This window comes from Cynara cardunculus, unplaced genomic scaffold (assembly GCF_001531365.2).
Source record: "Cynara cardunculus var. scolymus isolate 2C unplaced genomic scaffold, CcrdV1 Un_Scaffold_5001, whole genome shotgun sequence".
Taxonomy (NCBI): domain Eukaryota; kingdom Viridiplantae; phylum Streptophyta; class Magnoliopsida; order Asterales; family Asteraceae; genus Cynara; species Cynara cardunculus.
In genome coordinates, this window is record NW_020202188.1 from 27029 (window position 1) to 37847 (window position 10819).

The window sequence follows — 10819 nt, forward strand, 5'->3', positions numbered from 1 at the left end:
GATGTTATAAACTAGAGGCTCTGTATGTATCATATAGAAGTTCTGTATCATGGAAATGGTAATTTCGTATTATGTGTCATAGCTTTGTATCTGAGCTCCATCTTTTAAAATCAAATATTTTCTTTAAATGTCTTTATAAATTAAACAAAGAACTAGAGAAGCTCTGGTTATGATTTTGTTTGTCTTTTCTTTTTAAAATCATATGTAAGTCCTTTTTGGACTATAGGCTCTGTTCATCCAAAAGGTCTCTGGTTAAGTTTAGACTTATTAATTTAGGTTAGATACAGAGGCTTTGGTTGGTAAGGCCAGAGGCTCTGGTACTCAAGGGCAGAGGAACTCTGGCCCGTTGAGCCAGAGAGGTTTTATGGATGTTTAGTCAAGGGATACATAATTCTGAGAAGATGCATTTGTGTTATGTACTATAACAATTTGTTGGTTTTATATTTTGTGAACAAACAGATTTATGTGCTTTTATTAAATTATGTTTATCTTTATGCAAAAGATGTTTTTATCAGGTTTTGGTGATCATCACCCTGTATTTGCAAAGAAGGGATTTACTCACTAGATCTTCTTGTCTAACCTTCATTTTATATTTAAAAATGTGCATTGTAGGAACAACGAGATCACGGGATATTAAGGGTAAGGGAAAAATATAACTATTTTTCTTGTGTTATCTGCTTTTTTTGAAGATCAGCCTATTACCTATATATTTTGAAGATACATGTTGCTATACATGTGATAGTGCAGGGATAATTCTTTTGGAATTTTTCTTATGTAAATTCTATACATATAGAATCCTTGTACTAGTGGGACCTATGTGGTGTAATATATATTTCTTTTGAATGAAATATATGTTTATATGCAAGTGTGTGAAATAGGGTGTTACACCTTCCTTCCTAAAACTGATGGAATTGAAATTCATTCCATCCAAAATTATGTAAATTACAAAAATACCCCATGACAACTGGTTACATTCTCTTGACTGCTTCCTACCCAAATTTTGCTTCCATTCTGGAGATCGACGATGGAAAGTCCGATGAAATGGTGAGGAGAAGCAGGTTGGGGGAAGTGAGCCTGATGATGGAAAATCGAAGTAGAAGACCGATGATGAAATCGAACCTTGAAAGCAAAACCCTCTGAGACATTGGGGGAGAAATTGATCCTCTGAAAACGAAACAGAATTCAGAAATCGCTCCTCTGAAAATGTCGAAATCAAAACCCTCTGAGATTGGTCGTTGTTCCTTTTCTCTAGTCACTTGAAAAGGAAGCAGAAGCAGAAGCAGTCACCGGTCGTTCTTTTTCTCACCGTCAAAATCTTAGGATTTTTATCTTGTAGTTTGATCTCCATCCCTGTGGAGAAGCAGAAGCAGATCTTCATCCTTGTGCAAAAGCATATATTCGTCCCTGTGCAGAAGTAGAAATAGATCTTCACCCTTGTGCTTCTTTCTTATGGTCCAATCGATCTCCCCTAGTAAGCAGATCTTCGTCCTTGTGCAAAAGCAAATATTCGATCGATCTCCTCTTGTGCTTTTTTATTCAAGTTTTATTTAGGAGTTTCTTTATATTTGGGGTTCATATGTTCTTGATCTGATTCTACAATCCACATAGGTGGCATAAAGAAAGGGCATTTTTGTTTTTTTTTTTCATTCTATTCCAATTTTGTTGCAAACCAAACAGACAAATTCCAACTCATTAGACATATTACATTTCATTCCTTTCAACCAAACATTTGGTCAAACCTGATAACATTTTATTCTAATTCCTTCCAGATTCCAATTCTTTTGACAGATTTCATTCATTCAAAAATCATTATACGAACCAAACACCCCCTTAAACTTTCATATTGGTTTTAGTATTCCAATTTTTGGTTCAGATTTAGAATAACCCCTATCTCATTGTACAAAATTTGGGTTTGAGTTTTGAGATTTCATTTGGACAAATTGCACACAAAAAAAACATAATTAGTATCATTTCTATCTTGGTTAACGAATTTTAAAAACTTTTCTTTTATTACTTGAGATATGGAATATTAAACATTTAAATATCTAATTTATCGAATGACATGTAAATGTTGATTAGAATAATATTTTTTTTGCATGACAATTTTTTTTTATTCTTTAAACGCAAACGGAGAAAATAAACTCCACATCATTATTTAAAAAAAAATTATAATTTTTTTTAATTACTCAAAAAAGTTGCATTTATTATTTTTTTCAAATTCCAAAATTTGTTACAATTTTCTTAAAGAGGTCAAATTAACTTTATTAAAACTCGAACCTACATTAAAAAATTTATTCAAAGTTCAAATCTAATATAATTTTTTTAGCCAAATTGGAATAACCGACTACTCGTCCCATTTACACCCTAACCTTTCCCATTGCCATCCAAGATCCTTAATATTTTCTGTGGTTGGTGTTCTTATAGATTTTGAGTTATCACATGGGTTTTCGACCCTCAAAGTCAAAGTGTTATGGAGTGAAGCCCTACCTCAAATTCATCCAATAGTGGTGGCATATTTGAATCAGTTGATTGAAATGGTTTTGTGAAAGAGGAACAAGCAATTTCTCCGACATCGACTCCCTTAACAACCACCAATGAAGACGAATAACAGGCGATATGACAATCATCTAGAAACACCGACGGCGACTGAGGGTGGTGTCTCCAGGTTAAACAAAATTTGACTATCGACAGTCTGGATCCACCATAAGACTCGAGTAATACTCAGACTACTATAGATCGGCCTTTGTGGGACTGCTGTCTGGTAGTTAGAGTATTGATTCTTACAAAAAGGACGAAGACGGTTAGGGTTTTTTTTACGGAGTCTGTAGTCAGAGTCTTAGCTTTGGGTCCTAGAGCTTTCGAGCGGCGACATAGTAAGCGCATACGACATCCACGACGGAGTTAAGCACCAATTGAAGAAGAAAGAGTGGCGCCGATTGAAAAAATTGGAATTTTGGGTCCCAATTGATATCCTTGTTATTGGGAAATTGGGTTTTAATCAAATGTGTTTTAATATTTTCCATCTCATTAAATTACATATCTATCTTTTTACATAGCATTTTTTTAAATACATGTCATTTTTATTTTACCAGTTACGATATTTGAAAGTTTGGGATTTCATATCTCAAATACCAAAATATAAGTTATTTAAATAGGTTAACCAAAATAGGATTGAAATTAAAGTACACTATCTTTTTGTGCAATTTAATTACTTGTTTCATTTTGGGTTTTGATTTTAAGAATTTGAGTTTTACAACTTTGTTTTTAATCAGTTATGTATCATGACAATGAACTTGTATAAGTTTGTTTATGTTCTTGAATATGTTTTATTTAAGGTTTTGAAGATACATACTTTGTGTTTTGAATTTGAGACGATGGTGGTCATTACTTGTTGCCAGCAGAAGAGGGTACGACAAACGGGAGGGAGATGGAAGTGATGAAAGTACTAGGCATACGGTGGGTGGCATGTCATGATTTTAGTGTATTGATTTACAAAGAATTTTTAGTGTTTAATATAAAATGTGACAAAATTAAAATAAAACGCTTACTTTATGGATAGATTATAACCAAATCCAAATGTTTTTGTAAAGAACCATGACAAAACTATAGGGACTAAAACCGTTAAAATCCAAAAACCATAACCAAAAATGTAATTCACTCTATTTCTCGCAATAATATCTTTATTTTTAGATTTGTAGTAGTAGTGAAGACTTGGCAGTTGACTTGTGGAAAGTAAGTCTACGTCAAGAGCATATTGCTTTCGCATCACGCTTCCCCTGGTAACCCTACCTCCTTTACTAAGGTTCTTCCTTAAGCATTCCACGAAGCTTCCCCATTTCATGTATTATACCTTAAATGGGTGAAGACTTTTCATCTTTCGTCTTCCTCCAGCTTTTATTACTCTCTCAAAACACCCACATAGTCGCCGGAATATCGAACTCCGATACACTTTTTATAAAGAAAAAAGATGACAAAAAGGTTTGCCGACAACCCGGAATCCGACCAATGTTGGCAGAACGAAAGACGGCAGCGAACTCGACCTTCTTTGGCTTCGTACGTTTAATATTTCATTCCATATCTATATATGTGATTAATTTGTTTTATTTCTTTTACTTTTTTCATTGGAAATATATCAATCTTATACTCATAAAAAGTTGCTAAGATCTCATCATCTATGTCTATACCCGTTAAATCCATCGTAAACTCCATTTTTGCGTAACTTTCGGTTGCTATCATAATCAAGTCAACATGCTTAAAAAATCATATTCGGAGAAAATTAGAGCCATTTTAAATTTTATGTTAACAGTGCAATTGGGGAGGTGGTGAAGATGAATTTTGTTCAGAATTTCTGTACTGCGTTGGAGCCGATGCTTCGAAGAGTGGTATGATACATATACCATTTCTTTAAGATGATCTATTCCTTTCTCTTTTGATGTTTAATTAGCTTTATTGTGTGCAATATGATTATTTACTACCGTAGGTCAACGAGGAAGTTGACAATGGTCTACGAAGAAGAATACCATCTTACGCTAGGTCGAATTCGTTGCTTATCAAGGCACTAGGACCCTCAACCATGCAGCTGAAATTCAGAAAGCTTCTTACCCTCCCAATTTTCACTGGCACAAAAATAGTAGATGAAGATGGCAACCCTCTTGAGATATACCTTGTTGACATCAACAACAATCAAGAATCGATCATTTCTTGTGCTATAAAATTACAGATTGTGGTCGTAGATGGGGATTTCCCATCTGCCAATAGTAATATCTGGACTAGTGACGAGTTTGAAAAGAATATCGTGAAGGAAAGAAGAGGAAAAAGACCATTGCTTGCTGGGGATGTCAGTGTTACTATGAGGGATGGTGTTGTTACAGTTGGCGATATTGAGTTAACCGATAACTCAAGCTGGATTCGAAGCAGAAAGTTCAGAATTGGGGCTCGAGTTGTTCAAGGAGAGACTCCTGGGATTGTAATACGTGAAGCCATGACCGATGCCTTCGTGGTTAAAGATCATCGTGGTGAACGTATGTTCTCTTTCTTCTCTGCATCTTAACATGAAAATACACACATCTATCACCCTATATATACACACAGATGATGAATTAGCGTCACTTGCGTTTTGCTTTCTGGGTATTCCCCTCGATTTTGTATCTTTCTTTCCTTTATGCAAATTTAGAAATAACCAAAAAGTTTAGCAATAATACCGACTGTTCTACGTTCATATATATAGTGTACAAGAAGCATCACCCGCCAATGCTTCAAGACGACGTCTGGCGCTTAGAGAAGATTGGGAAAGACGGAGCTTTCCATAAGAAGCTCACTTCAAACGGCATCAAGACCGTGCAAGATTTCTTGAAGCTTTCAGTAGTCAATGAACCCAAGCTTAGAAAGGTACCTGTCTATTTCTACTTTCGTCTTTAATCTGTACGTATAGATCTTCATTACATACTATTATACATAGATTTGAAATTGAATGATATATGTTTCTTGAATTACTCTCTTTTTTCGACAGATTTTAGGGCTTGGAATGCCCGATAAAATGTGGGAAGCAACACTAAAACATGCGAGAACTTGTGTTCCTGAAAACAAGTTCTATATATCGCGTGGTCCTAACCATACCATCTACTTGAACCCTATATGTCAAGTAGTAAAGGCCGTGATCAACGGAGATACTTTCTTCGGCAAAGATCTATCAAGCGTCAATAGGGTTCGTATAATTTTTTTCCATTTGCTTTAATTGTTCATCAAAGTTGAACAAAATTGTTTCTTGAACACAAGGAGTGACATTAATTGTGTATCATATTTTGCTGATATGCTGCTGAAATCTTTTTAGTCCTCGTGAAATTAAGCTTCATAATTTCATGTGAGTTAAGAAAGTAATTTCAATATCATGTTTGGTAAACGCATACACATTTAGCCCTCTATTTGATCAAATCAGCAAATTTCTTTAAACTTTTGAGAGATACTGATGTTGATTATAAGAAGAAATTGGCAACAAGTTCTATTTCCTATTTTGAGCGGTTTGCCTAAACGCTTATTGCGTAAACGATTACGAGTAAACATACAAACTTTCTTTATCATGTATGATTCTAATGCATTAAAATGACATCGTTTGTAACAATTTATCCGGTAAGCGTTAACCGGGTAAGAGTTGTCATATTCATTTACTGGGTAAGACATCTCGGCCCTTATAATTGCTCTAAATGGGTAAGATTCTTGGTTATTGTCATTTTCATCTGGTAAGATAAAGTAACCAGTTAAGTATTAAGCAAACGATCCCATTTATTCACTTATGTCAGGCGTATATTGAAAAATTAGTTGAAGAGGCTTATCAGAAATGGAACTCTTTGGAAGTAGTTGATGGTGTCATGAATGAAACTCCACTTCTAACTCAAGGTACTTTGATCAAGTCTTCAAATATAATAATTATGGGTTTAAAGCATAATTATAACAATTTTTCTGTACTGTTACGTATTTTATTAGATTTTTCTTGTCTTTACTGGTGAATAATAGGTGATATGGCGTATCAATACCCACATAATAACACAATGACAATGGCGATGTACGAAGGGCAGGTTTTTCCGGCTGGTCAGACCACCGAGCTAGCGTTCGTGTCAAACAAAGACTATGTTGGTGTGGTGGGTTCAACGTACTTTTTAGCACCAACTGAGGCTTACAACTTTGCAGAGTCTTCTTCGGAAGGTGAATTTGGAGCAACATACAATTTCATTAAATAATTATTGTTGATTTGTTCATAAAACCAACATGGAAATTTGTGCATAGCCACCTCTTGCAAAGTCGACGACATATGTAAATATATATGTCATCTTATATATAGCTTATTATATGTCAAATTCCATTCACAGTACTGCACGCACTTGCACCATAGTGCTTTGGTTTCTAAACGTGCATAATATGTTACAAAGTTCATAACGCAAAATAAAACATGAAGTTGTCTCATCATCTTTACATTTTTTTTTTTTTTTTTTTGATTTGTTTCCTCCTCATATCATGAGAAGCTAAATAAAGTTAGCCACGACCCCAAAGAAGAATACAAAACACAAGGTAGAATATATATGGTACGAATTTTAGAGAAGGAAATTTTATTAATAATCAACGTCAAGCATGAGAGCATTTAGTTTTGAGGGCTTGCTGTTTTATCATTTATCTCTGCCCTGAGATCTAGATGTAACAGTACATAGGTATATATAGATATATTGTAGATAAAGATAGTAGTTGTATTCTAACTAAAAGACCAACTATTGCCTAACAATATGTAACAAACGAGGATTATATATTCTTGGTAATACAGCTTGGATCTGAATAGGAGGAATAGAGGGTGAGGCAAGCTCTTCGTAAATGTGTCGGCGATGTTTAGATGGCTACGAACAAATAGAATAAGAACCTGTCACATTGCACCATTTTGCAGACAGAATGATAATCAAGGGCAATATGTTTTGCATGTTTATGAGACAATGGGTTACTACTGATGAAGAGAGCACTTTTGTTGTCGCTAAGGATGGTTGGTGCATAGGGTAATTGAGAGGTGCAGCCCACTAAGTATGTTATCCCGATGACATTGGCTGCCATATTTGCAAGGGCCCAAATTTTGAATTTGCAACTACATCTAGCCACCGTTTGTTGCTTTTTAGAACTCAGAGGTGGTTAAATTTGTTCCGAGAAAACTAACATAGTGAAACGTCAAATGTAAGAACAACCTCCCCAGTCAACATCAAATTAGGTCAATGTATCGTATGATGGTGCATGGGAGAAGTAGAGACAAGTTCAGAGTACCCTTTACATATCGCAAGTCACGTTTGACTGCTTGAAAGTGGGCAAGCATGGGTTTGCATAAATACTGGTTGACTGAGTTGATTACATAAGAGATGTCAGCCCTAGTAATAGTGAGATATTAGAGTGCCCCAACCAAGGATCAATAATGACTCAGGTCATCTGAATGATCACCAGTGAGACCGAGGTGTTGACTGACAATATCAGTGTAACAATTGTCTTGCATTCATGCATTTGTTCCCGGAGCAATATATTGAGAGCATATTTTTTTTTGGTTGAGGAATAATCCGATCAGAGGATATGTAACTTCGAGATCGAGAAAGTAGTCTAGTCGACCAAGGTCTTTGAATGCAAAATCAATTCAATATTATAGGGGATTGTCGTTGTTGATAGTGACTATGCCATCAACATAGACGAGAAGGTAGATTATCGATTTTCCTTTGGAATAAATAAAGAGACAGGTGTTGGCATGGTTATTGGTCAAACCAATGTTGTCTAGGAAGTTGCCAAATCTTTGAAACCAAGGAGGCGAGGCTTGTTTTAAGTCGTATAGAGCTTTATTTACATGACAGGCATAGGTTGAATGGAGAGTATCTTCATATCTTGGAGGTTGTTCCATAAAGATATTTTCTACAAGTAAACCATTTATGGAAACATTTTTTTATAGCGAGGGAGAGTACAATGCAAATGATGGCAGCTTTTACGACCTGTTTGAAGGTACGAGTAAGGTCTAGTTCAGGAATCTAAGTGAACCCTTCAAGGAATTTAGCTAATTAAGAAGACGGAGAATGTCTATTTGCAGATTTTCCAACTCCTCCGAAGGGGATGCTCCTTTACTTGACTGGAAATGACGGGTCAACAACTCCGAATCCACCACTCACTCTCTTTCGGGTAGAGTTAACAAATTATGTAAGCATTCGTGATTTAAGACGTTCGATAGTACCACTGGATTTGAACTAGGTCTGAGAGACCCATTGTGCAACCATTTGTGATTGAAGACGTTCGATAGTACGAACAAGGATTCTCTATTCTTCATGGCTTTGATCCATTTTAGGTATTTAGTGGATAACTTTTATCCTTTAAGGTTTTTTGGGCATAAAAGCAAGTGGATAAGACCCTTCATTTGTCCAACAACAAAAGCAGGGATTTTGGGTTTAAAAATACCAGATTTGGCTCGCGTTTGCATGGTATGAATAGAGGTGGTTGGTGGCACATAGTGGGTAGTGAGAGTTGTTGGGTGTCGATGGAGGGGAAAAGCTGGAGGGTTACTAGAATAGGTGTGATGAGATGTGTCCGTACATAAGGGTCGTAATTTGGCCGTGTTATGGTTGTTGTAGATCGGCTCATCGTTTTGAGAGGATTGTCATCTGAGCATTGATGTTCAGGAACAGAAGATGAGGCTTCAGCTATAGATTCTTCAGCAATGGGTAGAATTGCTAAAGGAGCCTCAGTGACACTACAAAAATGCAGTGTATCAGCGAGGGAAAAATCTCTCGCAAATCCTTCGCTGAAAGGGCAATCCGTCGCTGATCCGTTACTGATACTCCGTCGGTCAAACAGTCGTAGGTAATGCTATCAGCGATGGATCAACGACGGATATCAGCGACGGATTTGCGATAGAAACTTTCAGCGACGGATCAGCGAGGAAAGTATTTAGCGACAGATCAGCGAGGGATCTGCGACGGATCTTTCAGCGACGGATTTGCGAGGGAACTTTCTGCGACGGATCTGCAACGGATGTTTCAGCGATGGATTTGCGAGGGAACTTTCAGCGATGAATCTGCGACAGAACTTTCAGCGACGGATCTGGGACGAAACTTTCAGCGATGGATGTGCGAAGGAACTTTCAGCAACGGATCTGCGAAGAAACTTTCAGCGACGGATCTGCGAGGGAACTTTCAGCGACGAATCTGCGAGGGAATTTCAAGGACTTTCAGCGACGAATTTTCTCTCGCTAATTCGTCGCTAATTTGTATAATTTTAAAAACTAAATTTTTTGAAATTGCATAAATTCTGTATTTATTATAAAAAAACCTGAAAATAATAATATAACAAACCAAAACTGTGAACAAATTTTAACTAACCAATTCATACGATTTAAAATATGGATTCATACAATTTAATTTTCGAATACATACAATTCTAACTATCGGAAGGTGGGGGAGGTGAGAAAACGTATCCTAACTGCCGCATAAACGCAGCAAAATGCTCCAATAATGCGGCCTGTTAGGCTAATGCAGCAGCTTGTCTGGCCTGTTCAGCTGCCGAGGCAGCTTGTCTGGCCTCCAAATCTGCCCTATTCTTCCGTTCGGTCTCCAGTTCCTCTTCTACCCTTACTAACTTCTCTCTCAACTCCGTTACCTGTAAATATTCAATATTCGACAAAATCAGTAATTTGTTCGTAATTTTAGTAATGAGAAAGTTTATAACAATATAACCAACGTACCTCCGCTCTTGACTTGTATGATGACCCGCTACTGCTACATCTACTCGTCATAACATAAGAGGGATCCTGGGTGGTCCCGAAACCAAATATTCGGCCTTTCCTCCGCCCTCCGACACTTTGCTCTCAAAGAGATGCCTCATCAGGGAGAGGGCTATCGGTACTAGATTGCGACTCACCCCTAAGCGATTGAAATCGCTCCTATGGTTCACGAAAACAAAAACGGGTGAGGTTATGTATGTAGATATTTCAGCAGCATAACAACTGTAAATCAAACATAACCAATGTATGTTTTTAACAACTAAGCATTCTAATAATACCAATGTTCGAAGTCACATTCTCAACCTACTTACTCAGCCTAACGTCTGCCCAACAATGGCAGCCCAAACTAATAGCATCACTATGTTTATTGAAATATATTACCTTAAACCTACCAAACGTATCTATTAACCAAAGTAATGGTTTTAGAAAACTTACATGATACCTAGCAGCTTTGGGTAACTGAACTGAGGAGGATTGGTTTGTGCAGTGAGTGCGCTCAAACACTTCAGTAGCAGTCGGCTCATGACCCATTACTTGTGCCTACTG

The 10819-nt window shown here is 36.7% G+C and overlaps 1 protein-coding gene across 1 annotated transcript; it reads left to right on the forward strand.

Annotated features, from left to right (window-relative positions):
• Window positions 1-3807: 3807 nt before the first annotated feature.
• LOC112504258 (protein SAR DEFICIENT 1) lies at window positions 3808-6862 on the forward strand. Its single transcript, XM_025108193.1, has 7 exons — window positions 3808-4053; window positions 4307-4382; window positions 4481-5021; window positions 5228-5388; window positions 5510-5704; window positions 6297-6393; window positions 6511-6862. Exons 1-7 carry the CDS (start codon window positions 3968-3970, stop codon window positions 6732-6734), a joined length of 1380 nt encoding a protein of 459 aa, XP_024963961.1. The 5' UTR covers window positions 3808-3967; the 3' UTR covers window positions 6735-6862.
• The last annotated feature ends 3957 nt before the right edge of the window (window positions 6863-10819 follow it).